This window comes from Neodiprion fabricii, chromosome 5 (genome assembly GCF_021155785.1).
Source record: "Neodiprion fabricii isolate iyNeoFabr1 chromosome 5, iyNeoFabr1.1, whole genome shotgun sequence".
NCBI lineage: Eukaryota > Metazoa > Arthropoda > Insecta > Hymenoptera > Diprionidae > Neodiprion > Neodiprion fabricii.
The window spans coordinates 11,637,773-11,653,636 of record NC_060243.1 but is presented as its reverse complement, the minus strand read 5'-3'; the positions used below and the strand labels follow the sequence as shown (position 1 = coordinate 11,653,636).

General features: G+C 39.2%; 2 protein-coding genes across 2 annotated transcripts; both read left to right on the top strand.

The window, feature by feature from the left end:
• Positions 1 to 1,052: 1,052 nt before the first annotated feature.
• On the top strand, positions 1,053 to 2,252 carry LOC124183504. The gene has a single exon (XM_046572099.1). The coding sequence runs from the start codon at positions 1,053 to 1,055 to the stop codon at positions 2,250 to 2,252; it is 1,200 nt and encodes a 399-aa protein (XP_046428055.1).
• A 10,705-nt stretch (positions 2,253 to 12,957) lies between these two features.
• LOC124183503 (tigger transposable element-derived protein 6-like) lies at positions 12,958 to 14,148 on the top strand. Its single transcript, XM_046572098.1, has 2 exons — positions 12,958 to 13,360; positions 13,925 to 14,148. Exons 1-2 carry the CDS (start codon positions 12,958 to 12,960, stop codon positions 14,146 to 14,148), a joined length of 627 nt encoding a protein of 208 aa, XP_046428054.1.
• Positions 14,149 to 15,864: the final 1,716 nt, after the last annotated feature.

The window sequence follows — 15,864 nt, the reverse complement described above, 5'->3', positions numbered from 1 at the left end:
CAAGTGAAAACATCGAGGCGGGAACCGAAAATTCTAGGACCAAATAGAATAAAGGCAGATTCCCTTTTTTTCTTGAAAATTCAAACAGGAAACAGGGAAATAGATGGGTGACTGATCCTAGTCTTCTTTAGAAACAGCTTACCCTAGAGTTCTGGAAAAACAAATGTGAGTGATAGTATAACAATTCAAATTCACTAAGTGAATTTGGGAAAATTCATGAATAAAATAAATTAGATATGTATTCAGAAGAAAAGAAACGATCTTATCTGAATCATTTCTGTGTATTTCTTCAAAATAAGGCCACCAGTCATCCTCAGGAATCGAGAAGGTCGGAAGGAAAAGGCTGTTTGGCTAATAACCTGGAAAAGTGCTCACAAAAACTGGCAATTAAGGTTGATAAAATGTGAAAAATCAAGCAATCGCTCATCGACCTCGAAAAATAATCGTGGCTCTATTCACATTCCAAAAGAAACCAAAGCCTATCAGATACAAAACTAGATTTCAGAGAAGAAGTTTCTAGAAAGAAGCAAAACTCTTAGAAAAAAAAAGATCATTTCAAAACAAACAACTTCTTATATTGAAAACATCAGTTCGTTGTTGTTCTCCGGCCGGCACGGACGCCGGCCGGGGCTTTTTTTTCCCTACTAAAAAAATTCCTTCCCAAAAACTCCGCAAAACTCCCCAATTTACTCAGAAGCCTTGCTGTTGTTTTGTCGACAAAGTGTCGGTCAACTCCGGTGACGAAAGAAAAGAGAGCGGTACAGTATCCGTCAAACTTCTTGGACAAACGACCTTGAATGCGCAGAAACGAAAAATAGGTCTCTTTGGTGGTGCGGTGCGGGACGCGGAGGCGGGGCGCGCTCTGATTGGTTGGTCAGTTGCGCTGGTCTCTTGTGTACACTCGCATTCAGTGGTTATGGTTATTTTTGTTGACTCGTCGTTTTTTTTGTTCTAATTTAGTTGAGTTTTTTGTTATAATTCGTTGACTTTGTTGTTGTTAATTTGTTTTTGTTATTTCATTAGTTGACTTTTGTGATTTTTGTTACTCCATGATGCCACGAAAAACGAACATTGTTTTGAAAAGACAAAGTAGAAAAATGGTCTACGACGTTTATTGTTTTTTTAAAAAAGATGCAAAGAGTGATAAAGAAGCGTTGGAGCGGACTTCGGAAGCCACGAAAACTTCTGTTCGCACAGTGCGACGAATTGTGGACGAAGTAAAGAAGTTTGGCTTGCTAGCCGTATTCCGGACTCCCGGTAAAAAAAGATCGGGGAAAAAAAAGGTGACTGACATTGACAGTTTTGACCAAACGGTAATAAGGAGATGCGTCCACAATTACCATCTTACAAATAAGGAGCTTCCGACCGTAGAAAAGCTACGAGAAAAATTAAAACAAGACATTCATTTTACCGGATCTGAAAGCAGCTTACGACAAGTTTTAAAACAGTTGGGCTTTCGATGGAAGAAAACAGAAAATAATCGAAGGCTTCTAATTGAAAAAACTAATATTCGGTTCCTTAGGATTAAATTCCTACAAAAAATTAAAAAGTTTAGGGAAGAAGGTAGGCCCATCATATACACCGATGAGTCTTATGTGGACTCATCTCATGCTAGCACCAAGGCTTGGACAGATGGATCAACCCAAGGTTTGAAAAAACCAATATCAAAAGGGCAGCGCCTTGTTATTGTCCACGCAGGATCCGAGAACGGCTTCGTGCCTGATGCACTGCTTTTGTTTAAAGCCGGCACGAAGTCTGGAGATTATCATGATAACATGAATTATGAAAATTATGAAAAATGGCTGCGTTCCCAACTTATGCCAAATCTGCCACCGAATTCGGTTGTGATCGTCGATAACGCCTCGTATCACAATAAACAGAGTGAGTTGGCCCCCACATCCAATACGAAAAAAGCAGATATGCAGAAGTGGCTCCGAGATAGAGACATTCAATATCGCGAAAATATGTTAAAACCGGAGTTAGATAATTTAATAAAATTAAATAAAGACCTGCACAAAAAATTGAGCGTGGACAACATTCTGGCTGAAAATAACCATTCCGTTCTCAGTTTGCCGCCATATCATCCTGATCTGAATCCTATTGAGATGGCATGGGCAAATATAAAAGGATATGTCAGCAGTAAAAATGTGACGTGGAATTTGGAAAAGGTGAAAGAGCTGGTGAACGAGAAAGTTGCTGCAATGGGTCCTAGCGAATGGGCAAAACTCTGTAAAAAAAGTGAAAGAAATTGAAGATGAGTATATTAAAATTGATCATGAGGTGGACGTGGTCACTGAACAATTTATTATTTTCGCTGATGACGACAGTGAAAGTGACAGCGACGATGATGATGATGAAACAACTGAACCAACCCCTGGCACCAGCTCGGCTTCGGCTGGTTTCGACATAATGGAAGACATATCTATCCTCCCAGTTGATGACGATGATTAGCAGTAATTTGATTAGGAGGGGGTTGGAGTCCTTACAGTACTATAAGTTTTTAATAAATATTATGTTCTATTCTTACCCATTTTTTTATCATTACAATACTCTCCTCACTTTACTAATACCAATTACTGTAAACGTTATTATATTAGCTAACGCAATCATGAAAAATTGTGTTTTTCATTGACATATTATTTTTGCACGTAAGTGTACGATGCGCAAACTTGCCCCCACCACCTCGCGCGATGGCCAAGAAGTTTGACGGGTACTGTAGCCGACTGTAAACCCGAAGGTACTTGACCAGAACTCGACACTGATTCGCACTTTGGGATCTTAATGGTCTTTGGAGCTGCGCTGACATCTGGCTCTTTCTTAATGACAACGAATGTAAGCTCTTTGAAAAGTTTATTAATCAAAGAAAATAATTCAATTCTAATTTGAAAGATCCGAGAAAGAGCAAACCAGCCTAAAATCATTCTCTCTTGATCATAGAGCAACGCTTAAAGCAAACGCTAGGTTCGACACAGAAAATCAAGCCGACCGAAACCCGACTTCGTCAAAGCGCCACCCCGCCTCGAACCTACAAAATGGAGCCCAGGTACGCAAAATATTAATTGCAAGAAAATGAATTTTAAAACATAACCTCTCGTAATCTTTGTGTTTTCTCAATAAAGAAAATCTACTTTATTTTTTTTTTCATGTCATTTACTTAATTAAGTGTATCCTTGATAAAGCAAGTATAGGTCGACTTCCGCATGTCAAGGAAGTACGAAAATCTTTAAAAACTTGATCGGCCGTAGCTTCTGCATTAATAACCAAGACAGGGGCCGATAAAGAAGAAGAGATTTGGTTTACTTGCCAATCTTCATGAACCTCATGAATAGTTCGGAGTAGCTCTAAAGAAATGCTCGATTCCTCCTCACGAGAACGGGAACTTACTCGAGCAAAAGAAGTTTCTGGGGAAACTCGCAAATAAATAATACTCTGAGCTCAGACGAGCGAATGAGAAGATCGAAGTTTTTCATGAATAAATGAGATTCGAAGTCACGAAAATTACCTAACCTTCGACGAGCTTCTACGAAACAATTGCTACTGAATATCAATCTTTCCATCACCTTTACAGGCAATGAAGTCGTCTGCAGATGTCTATCTAACATAAGCATCTGAGCAAAATGCTGAAAATAATAGCAATAACGATCTGAATCTTGACACATCAAATCTAAAAGATCAATCCCGGCGACATTTCGGTATCCTCAAGTGGTTCCAAAAACGTACTAACCTGGCGATCTACTAAAAACCTTTCGGTGAAAATTGTTTTTCCGCATCCGATATTCCCTTCAATAATGATCGTAAGCGGTCGAGTTTTACTCAAATGAATTCCAAAAGGCAGATTCTTCTCCCAATCGATGACCGACTGTAATAAGGTCAAGTCGATCACAGTCGTCAAGGGTGTACGTTTGAAGATCTAACCTCGAAGGATGTTCCTCGTCGTGAAGAGACTGTTCCAGGTTGATCTTCAAATGGGGCAAGACGATTCAAGTGAACCACTCTCCGACGCGAATGAGGAGATCTTCGGATTTTATAAACAACATCATTTATCCGGTTAACCACTAAGTAAGGGCCTTCACAATTTCTTTGTGCAATCAGCAAAAAAATTAAAGGAACCGTAGGATTTCTAACTTTTTTTAGTGATTTTTGAAGAGCTGTAACTTGGTGAAAAATAGTCGAATCGTAAAAAACCAAGAAGCATTTCGAAGCTTGAAACGTCTAGTTTCAAATCCTCATCAGTTATTTTTTCCTTAAGGGGTAAGGCCACTGTAAATTCTTTGAAAAATCTTTATTTTATTGGCTTCAAAAATAGTTTAAATCGTCTAGAATAGGGAAAAAAAAGGTCCCGTGCGAGAAATATTTTTGTTTGGCCCCCAAATCATGTTGAACCGGAAAAACTGTCCTAGATATCGCGACGGATATTGCTGTTTGCACATTGAATGGCAGCCTTACCAACGTCTTGCAAATATTCAAGATGTTGGAGGTGGAAATTGGTGTAGTTATATAATTTCTGCATCGAAGCCGACGCCAAACGCATTAAGCACGCGGAGACATCTCTGAGCGACGCGGCAAAAAGTACGCGCGCGCTCCAAAAATCCACCAGGAAAGACGAAGAAGACGAAAATTTGGCCATCGAAGGACAAATGTGTGGTGCTGGGATTGCAGACTAACAGTAAAATTTTTTACCTTCTTTTTTTTATTTTTTCCAATACAAAACTATTCGCAAAACTTTAAACGCGTTTTTCTCGAAACACGGTTTTACAAAATGGCACGCAGCATCACTCGAACAATTTTCATTTTTTTACTTGAAATTTCACCGGTTCACCGGATGTGAACATTAACATTATCTTGAGAATGTCGATCGGGATTTTCAATAACTTCATTTATTGATTTGTTATTAACAAGAAACTAGCCGTTTTTCTCGTCAAAAATCAGTTTTTTTTTTCAAACGCACGCCAAATCCACAAAAATTGATACTTTTTAAAATCCGATCGACATTCTCCAGCTATAACCCTCTGGATTGATGGTTTTTTTTTTTTGGTTTAGATTCAAAAGTGCAACAGTGATGCTGCGTGCCGCGGAGCCCTACAAGCAAAACATGCCCCGGGAAGATGGCTGTGGAACCGCCATTCTGTTTTTTTTTTTTGCTGTAAAAAAATTTGATAATAAAGTTTAATGTATGCCCGATAACACCCTTAACACATTAACGACCGGTAGCCTATTATTAGGCTTTTCGTCGCCAACGCTTACCGACCGGTAGCCGATTAATAGGCTCTTTCTCGCCAACGCTTATCGACCGATTATTTTGTGTTAATCCTCAAGTTAATCGTTAACTTATGTTATGTTGCTCAGTGGCGTTAGTTGCGTTGCTTTGCTTTGTAACTTGCTACAGAGTTATATCGTTCGGAAAAATTTACCGTTCGCAATGACTGCAAAAAGTGACACCGGAGAGTTTTATTTAGATGATTTGTCAGACTGTCCTGACAGTTATTCAGAAAGTGATAGTGGTGACGACAGTGATAGTAGCGATATCATAATTCGGAGACGAAGGTGTGTATTGCCACTAACATACACTGATTCAGAGGAAGATGAAATAAATATTGTCGAAAACGATGTGAATAACAATAAAAATGACGATGAGGTATGGTCGACGAACGACGAGGCAGTAATTCTGGAACCGTTCGAAGGCAGCCCTGGGATGAAAATTATGCCAAGTTCTCCAGAGAATATAATGGACAGTGTCAATTTATTTATTGGAAACGACTTTTTCGAACACTTGGTGATAGAATCCAACCGATATCATTACCAGGTCATGGAAAGATATAAAACTTCATCAAAAACAAAAAAATGGACTGATATCACGGTACCGGAACTGAAGAAGTTTTTAGGACTAATAGTTCCAATGGGACAAATAAAAAAAGACGTTGTATACGATTACTGGTCAACTGATCGAACTATTGAAACTCCATTCTTCTCACAAACAATGAGCCGAAACAGATTTGTGCAAATTATGCAAAGCTGGCATTTTTCGGACAATAACAACATACCGCACAATTCACATAGGCTTGCTAAAATCCAACCTGTGATTGACTATTTACGGCGAAAATTTACTGACGTGTATAAACCATGTCAGCAACTATCTTTGGATGAATGTATAATCCCGTGGCGGGGCAGACTCTCGATTAGGACGTATAATCCCGCAAAAATTACTAAATATGGAATACTTGTGAGAGTGGTGTGTGAAGCTGTCACAGGTTATATATGTAATTTTCACGTTTATGCCGCTGACGGAAATAAATTGGAAGACACGTTCCTAACGGTTATTAAACCATATAAAAACGTGTGGCACGAGGTTTATCAAGACAATTATTACAATAGTGTAAAAATGGCTAGTATACTCCTAAAAATAAAATACGAGTGTGTGGAACCATTCGTAAAAATAGAGGTCTTCCTAAATCATTACGAACATTACGGCTTTCAAGAGGACAATACGAATTTCGCAAGAATGGCCAAATCTTGTTAGAAGTGTGGCAAAAGAAATGTCAACATGATCTCTACCATACATTCTGCACAATTGATGGAATCCACAAGCAGAAGCAAAAGATCAGCAGCCCTGATACAAAAGCCTAATTCGATCACAAATTATAATAAATATATGAAGGGCGTAGATCGCGCGGACCAATATCTCTCATATTATTTCATTTTCCGAAAAACAAAAAAAATGGACAAAACGCGTTGTAATGTTTTTCATCAATTGTGCACTATTCAATTCATTCAAAGCATACACAGTGCTAAATGAAAAAAATATTACCTATAAGAATTTCTTGCACAAAGTGGCAATTGCGTGGATGGAAGATAATGAAACGGAAGATAATTGTACGGAACACGATAACAACCTGCCCAGTCCTGTACTTACAAGGAGAGCACCCATATTAGACCATCCCGGCAGACTATCGAATTTGAGGAAACACAAACTCATAAATATAGTGACAAGTGGTCGAAGTGTAAAACCACAAAGACAATGTAGAGTTTGTGCAGCTCATAAAAAAAGAAGTAGAACATGTTTTGTTTGTAAATTTTGCGAAGTTCCATTACATAAAGGCGACTGTTATGAACGATATCATACTTTAAAAAAATATTAACTATTTCCTATGTGTATTGACCACTGTAATACATAAAATAAGTATAATTTAGCGTTACAGTATAACATTATCAGAATAAAAGATTCTATTAAATATACTTTTCCTATAATAACAGAAAGCAGACAATTTCATTTAAACACATAACACGCACAGACACCCCCGCGTGACACTCTAAACCAGAACAGAGCCGGCGCGAGAGCGAATCCGTGGCTGAGCGGCCGGTCGGACGTGCGTATAATGTTGAAACGCTAGCGGTCGGTAAAGTGTTAAAAGTTCTTTTTCAATTACCTTCAATTTTGGAAGCAAAAAATTCGTGAAAAAACCTGTTTTTTTTGAACCGTTACAGTGGCCTCACCCCTTAAACATCACGCTAAGTGTGACCCTCAAAAATAGCGCAAGGCGAAATTCCTCACAATTTTTGTCTTCTTCAAAAACCTGCACGAGCTCAAAAAAATTTTTCACTGCTTTGTCAATATTGCATTCATGTAGCCTGATTCTTCAGCTTTAAAACGATCGGTTTTGAACCTCTGTACGACCATTTGTCGTTGAGATATTGGCATTTGAAAAAAAAGGAGCTCTTTTCGTTGATCATCAACATCTCATGAACTAATAATCCCACAGCAAGCTGAACCTGAGTTCCGTGAACGGTAAGAAACGCTCTCGAACTACGTTCGATAACTTAGTGGAAGATAATTTTTTTTCTCATCTCATTGTTCATCTGAAAAGGTACAAAAAAATTGGTTTTTTCTTTAGTTTGGAAAATCTACGTCAACTTTAGAAATATTGCGAAAATGACTCATGTTTCCAGGTTTTTTTTTAGTTCAATACATGCATAAAAACCCCTCAAAATTTAAAATTGATCGGCTGAACCGTAATTGTTGACCGAAGCGTCAAAGTTACATTAAAAATTAAAGGAACATTGTTGTTGTTCCTTAAATGGCAAATAATGATGATCAAAGTGGAAAAATGACTGTTCCGTTATTTTTCTTCACAATTTCCTAACAAGTCCGCTTTAAATCTTGGAAGAAAAAAAATTCTAATTTCGATTTCCTTTTTTCAGATATAAACAAACTTGCGTTATTTTTTTGTCTTCTTCTCTTCTTCTTCATTTGAATGTTAGAAAAAAAATTCCAAATTTCAAAAACATTTTTTTTCACCATTTAATTTCTAAACGTGTAAATATTCTTTCGAAATCATTATTTCTTTAGAGTCGTCGTCACTTCTTCGTTTGAATACCATAATTGATCGAGTTGAAAGTGATTGCATTAAATAAGATTGACAACCCCACGTTCACGCCTTTTTTTACACACATCGTCATCGGATTTATCAGTCACATTTTTTACACTCCTCAGCAATTTGAAAACCAGATTCGTTTAAAGACTTTGCATTTTTCGGTTGAAAAAGGGCTGCTCTGATTTTTTGAATTTTTTTTCTTACTCAATCATGCCGAGACGGCATTTGTCGGAGGTTGAAGTTGCTCGGCTGATCGCTCTCATTGAGGAGGGTCACTCATACCGAGTGGTGGGTGACATGATTGGCGTTTCGGCTTCTGTCGTGTGTCGTGCCTACAATCGGTATCAGGAAACCGCCTTGCACAGTCAGCGACGAGGACAAGGTCGGCACCGTATAACCACTCCTCGGAACGATCGAGCAATAATTCGGCGTGTTCGGCAAGAACCGTTTATCGTTCCCAACGTCATTGCTCGTGACTATCCTAACCAACAACAACAAGGACGACGATGACAACGGCAACGGCACATCTCGGCTCAAACGATTAGAAATCGTCTTCGGAAAGCCGGAATAAGAGCCAGGCGTCCTGTTCGTGTACCGATGTTGACCGCCAGACATCGCCGAGCTAGTCTCGAGTATGCCCAACAACATCTCCACTGGGGCATGAGACAATGGAACCATATTTTATTCACAGACGAGTCTCGGTTTTGTCTATACGGTGACGACAGACGGCCACGTGTTTATCGGCGTCAAGCAGAACGTTTTTTGCGAAACCACGTTCGCCCGATTGTTGCGTTCCACGGAGGATCGGTAATGGTATGGGCAGGAATATCTCGGTATTCGCGAACTCCTCTCATCATTTTCCGCGAAAATCTGAACGTCAGACGCTATATTGATCAGATTCTGCGACCCATTGTATTGCGCCTCAGACTACGTTCACGAAGATTTATTTTTATGCAGGATAATGCTCGTCCTCACACAGCGATTGTCACAAGACGTTTTCTTGGGGGTCATGACATCAATCTTTTGAGGCATCCAGCAGTGAGCACCCGATTTGAATCCGATTGAACATGTCTGGGATATCATGGGTCGTCGTTTGCGATGGGAGTACCCCAATTTGCCGAACTTAACTTTTTTAGAGCAAGCTCTTGTGCGAATTTGGAAGACGATTCCTCAAGCGGCAATAAGACGATGCATCAATATGACGAACAGATTGAACGCCGTAATCCAGGGTCGTGGTGGACATACGCGTTTTTAAACGCACACCAACACACACGCACTTACGCACACACAGATCCTACAGAAAGACGGACAGGCGGATAGACGGACAGATGGACAGGCATAAAGACATACAGACGTACAGACAGACGAGAAGCGTAAATCCGACCATGCTACCTCCACGCGGTACGCTTTGTGTAACGCTAATGCTGGCGGTGAAAAATTGCGTGAAAACGATTTTTTTGACGATTTGAAAAAAGTTCGAATATTTGAAACATCGTTCATGAATAATTGGAAGCAGAAGAACACAATTTTTGTTGAAATCTGAAAAAAAAAGATTTAGAATTTTGAAAAACACGTTACATCCGTGAGTAGAGGTTAGTCCTGAGCGGAAAGAGTAACCTGGTTGGCTTTGCTTTTACGTTTCAGGTCGACCGGAAATCGGGATGAGGATTGAATAAACTTGAGTATGTTGATATGTCGATTATGTTTGTTGCGTAGAACTTGAGATACCGGTAGGAATGAATGGTGTGGTACGAAAAGATATATATGAAGTCTAGATGTGGAGTTGTCGAGAGTCAGAATAGGAGTGTCCCTCGAGACGTAAAACGTACGGGTGCAGAAAAGGTGTGACAATGCTAGAAGTAGGGAATGGAATTTGATGAGTAAGCGCGATAGTGAATAGCGTGAGACTACGTAGAGATAAGAGGACAGGACAGAGACCATGAGATTAATGTAAGAACTGTGGGAGAGTTAGCGAGTAGGAAAAACAGAGAGAAGTGGTATGCTGGACATAACACCCCCCCCCCGGCCCGCCGTCAGAGGAAGCATAGCGGTAGATATGGTCCCGAATATGGAAAGCAAGAAGGTGGAAATGTCATATACAGTAGTGAAACATGATTTCAAAGTATGTGCTTACAATTAGTTTTACAATTTTTCTTATTATAGGTAGTGTATGGTATTTATAATCTGAATAAAATATGTTGTCCGTATATGTGAAAATGATAATTGATGTGTGTTTACAAGTATGTAGTCGCAAGTATGAATGTAGATTGAATATTGATTGATGCGTTTCGCTACATTAGTTGGATATTTGAGGATGAGTGTTTGTACTAGTAAGTTTATGTTTGAGATAGTATGGTTTAAATTCTGGATTGCGTATGAGCGTAAGGCATATAGTTATAACACTATGGTTACATAATGTTGTTTAAAGCTAGGCGCCTAGGGTTAATGCGCATGGAAGCGGGTTAGTACACTTAAGATTAAACAACAATGATTTTTTTTTTTTTTTGATTCGCTGGGTCTTAAAGAAAACTATTTTTTTTTTTTTGATATGTCAAGTTTGACCTATTCGTACAATGATATCGGTTATGAGTGTAGATATATTTTGGGCTAATTGTAAACTAAGGGTATAAGATCGTCATTGCAATCATTTTAATGCAGTAGTGTACACAAGTATATATTTACGTATGTCTGTTTGACAGCGCAACAGCAGATCTTGGTAGCTATATAGTAGTTGCCTATTTGTAATAAGGTTTTCGTAAGGTTTTGAGTACTGGTGGGTTTAAAGGAAGCGGAGGTGGTGTGTTAGGAACTGCATCACGGGTGTCTACTTCGTTGGGAATGAGTAGGACAGAAGAAGTAGGTGGGTGGATAATATTTAGCTCGATTGGATAGTCATACCCTGTTTGTCTGGCTCTAAATGTCTGATTCGATTTTTTTGCTTTACAATGTGTGCACAGAGTAATGACTTTGTCGAGGCATGAGTGACGGTAGAATAAATATAGGGTTGCGAGAGACAGTAAACCTACACCGCTGTAAGTAAGAGCGTCCTTGATGTGAAACATATAGCGCCGTGTGCGGTGGTGTGTGCTGACATCAGTAGCTTGTTCTACGATATCCTGCAGCGATAGTCCGGTACTGGCCAAGGCATGTACATTTATGTGCGAGGTTTTGTGGAGTGGGGGGATTGCAATTGAGGATAAATTTGTGGTTTCATTTAAATTAAGGTTTTTGTATATTCGGTCCAGATCGAGGGTAAAGTTCGGGATGTGTGAGCGGGTTTCAGATGAGGTCGAATATCTAGTTGTGGAGAGTGTTACCTCGCCTGTGTGACCGGTGCACTTGTTATTTAGCCGTAATATTCCGGCTCCTGAAATGACGATTCGCGAGGTGTGGTCGTTCGGACATACAGTGAAACCTTGTTAAGTGGGACCTGGATAAGTGAGAAACCTCTATTATTGAGATTTCCTAAGAGGTCCCGGCACTTTTTTATCGAATTCCCTCTGTTAATGGAACTTTACGAACCTGGTTAAATGAGATTCGATTTCTAGAATTTTTTTGATATTTACCTCTATAAATGGGACTCTGCAGCTTGATTCCCTGTATAAGCGAGACATTTCATCAGGTTGAGACAGGCTTAGACACGTTTGTTTACAAACATTTAAATTTCTTTCGCATCGTTCGCACGTACATGCTCTTTTGTCAGTACTATCTCAAGTTTTGACGTGCAAAAATAAGAATAGAAGTGTACAAAATGTCCAAACGTAAGCATAACACATTAACAGTATCTGAAAAATTAAAGCTTTTATCAGACTATGATTGTGGAAAGTCGCGTGATAAAATGTGTGCGGAGTATAATGTACCAAAATCGACCTTGTGTAGAATTATTAAAAACAACGAGAATATTCGGTCTCAGTATATTGATGGAAAAGGGAAGCTGAAACGAATAAGATCAGCAGAGCATCCTGAACTCGAAAAATGTCTTTCGACGTGGATGAAGCAGGTACGGAATAATAACATTCCAATAAGCGGACCAATGATTAAAGAAAAAGCTCAAGAATTTGCAAGTAAGCTCCATATCAATTTTTCTGGCAGTAATGGATGGTTAGAGGGGTTTAAGAAAAGAAACGATATAGCATTTAAAAATATTTGTGGTGAGAGCAATTCTGTGGACAACAATGAATGTAGTGAGTGGATTAAAAACCTTCCAGTTTTATTACACGATTATACTCCCGATGACGTATTTAACGCCGATGAAGCAGGCTTATTCTACAAGTGTCTACCGGATAAAACGTTAACGTGCAAAGGTCAGCCTTGCCATAGTGACAAATTGAGTAAAGATCGGGTTACTGTACTTGTGTGTGCAAATATGTCCGGAAATGAAAAACTGCCACTTCTCTTAATTGGAAAATCTAAGAGCCCAAAATGCTTCAAGGGTATTAAGACGTTGCCTGTTAATTATCAAAATAATAAAAAGGCCTGGATGACTTCAGATTTATTTGTAGATTGGTTAAAAAAAGTGAACGCCGATATGAGGGCTCAAAAACGAAAGATAGTGATGTTTGTCGACAATTGCACAGCTCACAACAATATGCCAAAATGGGAGTACGTTGAATTATTGTATTTACCCGCTAATACAACAAGTAAATTGCAGCCCATGGATCAGGGTATTATCAACAACTTCAAAGTGTACTACAGAAAGGAAGTTGTGCAATATGTTCTAAAGTCTATAGAAGATGATAAAAGCCCTGAAATCAACATACTTCAGGCCATGAGATTTGCAAGAAAAGCTTGGTTTTCAGTTAGCAAAACCACAATAAGTAATGGTTACAAAAAAGCTGGATTCAAAGTGACGAATGTATCTGAACCTGAGAACCTACAAGAAGAGGTAGAGACCATTGCAAGATTTCCAGAATGGAACAAACTAATTTTCACCTGTAGGAACAACGAAAATGACCAGCAGCCGAGTTTTCAGGATTTTGTTTCTATGGACGATGATGTAATAATTTCAGAAGATCTTACTGATGACGAAATCGTTTCTACGTATTCTTCTTTGGAGACTGAAGCTGAAATAGAAGAAGTTTATGAAGAAACTTCAGTAAACATTTCAAAGCGTGAGGCAATGGAAGCTTCAGAGACTTTGCATAAGTATTTTGAGATGTCAAATATTGACGATCAAAGAATTTTTGATCAAATTTATGCCATGAAGAAACAGGTTTTAGCAACTAGCCATCAAATACAAACCAATATAACCGATTACTTTAAGTCACAAACTTTACTGTACTGTACTACATATATTTATTTTTTATAATGAATAAATAAATTCTTACACTTAGTTTCATTTATTATTAATATAAAATATCTATTTAATTATATAACTCAAAACATTAAAAATACTTATACTTATTTACAATTAATATTTCCACCTTTATATTTGGAATTACGGTAAATTTCGACCTCTATAAGTGGGGGCCTCTGTAAATGAGATAACTAGTATTTTAAACCTGTCTTATTGGAAAACTTGATAAATGAAAACCTCTTCAAATGGTGTAAAATCTATGGTCCCTTGAAATCTCAATTAACCAGGTTTCACTGTAATATGTGTACGGTTTCTGGTTTTGCTGAAGAAAATATCCAAGCGTTGGTGACGGAAAGTTCCGTCCAATATGTGCTCTCGAAAGATGTTAGTCTAACGTCGCAATTTTTTGTTACTGATTGTGAGGAGTGGAGAAACAAGTCGACTTCGCATAGCTTGTGGATTCTGCTGTGGAATGGTGGTTGACTTTGTCTGCCAATGAATCTGTTTTGCGTTAGGATACATTTGTTGATTTTCGGTTCAGAGAGCTGGAAGTATGACGCTCTATTTAGTGTTATTGCTATATAGTCAGCACTGGGTTGAATGCATGCGAACTTGGTGGAAATCGTGTGGTAGGATTGTCTAACTGGTATGGGTAGCAAGTGGTATAAATTAAAAGTATCTCTATCCAACAAGGGTATTGAGATGACGTAAATCAATCGCGGCTCAAAATATGCGATTTCTACTTTCGATACTCGGACTAACTCTTCAGCGTATGCGGCGTCTATGGGAACGGGAAATTCTAGAAGAGGTTTCAGCAATTGAATGTGTTGGATGCTCGAAATCAGTTGTTCTGGAGATAATATTTTTGGATGTATTATTCCTTGTTGTGCAAAGAGGATAGCGTCTATTAGGTTGTTAAGATCAAGTTCGTAATTATTCATGTATCTGCCTAGGTCAATGAGGTGTCTAATAAGTGAGATTGCAGTCTTGCTTGTGGAGATGAATCTTCCCGAGATAGTCACTTGGTTGCTTAGGGTTGCCATGTGCGGTCTTGTAATTCCTTGTGGGATGCAACGTTATCTAGTTCGTTACGATATGCGCCCAGTGACTATTGCACTATATTTGTTTGTTTGTTTAGCAGAATTGCTAGATGCTTTGTATCGTTGTATAGATTATCTATCTGCTGGTTCAAGTATTCACCGTCTTCTACATCTAGTGTTCCAAAATGTGATTTGGAGAGGCTTCCCACAAAGTTTAAGGCACCTCTTTTGTCGCGTTGTGTTGCTAACTTGGCCAGCTCCCGGTGCGCTTTGTTAACTGTGCGATGACCAATTAATGATTTTATTTGCTTTTGGTATTCTTTGATTGTACTTATTCTGTTGGCTAACAATTCTATATGGTCACTAGTATCGCATCTACTTGCTAAGGTAGTACTAAGGATAACAGCCCGCGTGAGTTATTTTTGTTGCCGAACCTGGTTTCGAAAGGACGACAAAGAAACCCTAAAAACATCAGGGATCGCAGGAGGCAACATTCGATGCAGCTACAGCATGATCAACCCGATGAGTCGCCAAAGGATGACGTAAATCAAAAATATCTGGACAAGTTCCTAAAACAAATGACTCATTGAGTACGGCCCGATATCAACAAACTGTCGAATGGAGAAGGCATGGATAACAGCCTGCGTGAGATACGCTGGTCTAAGAAGACCATCGGAAGAATGAAGCAACGGGTGGCCGTGGCTCTGGCCGCTGTTTGGTTAGCTTCGATTGTCGGGGCGTCGGTTCCTTTGGGAGAAACAACCACCTTTTCCAACCCCCGCTCTTCTGGTCCCTCGCCCGACCAATACACCCCGTCACACTGTAACCCCCGCAGCTACATAGAGGACGAGAAATACCGCCAGGACTGGATGAACGATGAACCGCAAAGGATAAGAGTCCCGGATCGCGGGGAAAAATTTACTCCCGTCAAAGTATTACGGAGGCCCGGAGGATCGTCGCCCGAATCAGACGGCAGATACGGAATCATGGAGCGAAGATTATTCGAAATCTTTGGAAACTCCGAGGAACGGAATCCATCTAAATTGGAAGATATCGAAAAAGATGATAAATTGGAGAACGCGGAAGCGATGCGACTGTCTAGTATCAAGGTAGCGTTTAACAAGCCGATAGTTTCGGACGAATTGGAGGGAGATTGGGA

Excerpts from the sequence above, each read along its gene's own strand:
- LOC124183504 (XM_046572099.1), top strand. The coding sequence starts at position 1,053 with ATGCCACGAAAAACGAACATTGTTTTGAAAAGACAAAGTAGAAAAATG.
- LOC124183503 (XM_046572098.1), top strand. The coding sequence starts at position 12,958 with ATGCCAAAATGGGAGTACGTTGAATTATTGTATTTACCCGCTAATACA. Across the intron at positions 13,361-13,924 it reads GGATTTTGTTTCTATGGACG|ATGGTCCCTTGAAATCTCAA; the intron begins ATGATGTAATAA and ends GGTGTAAAATCT.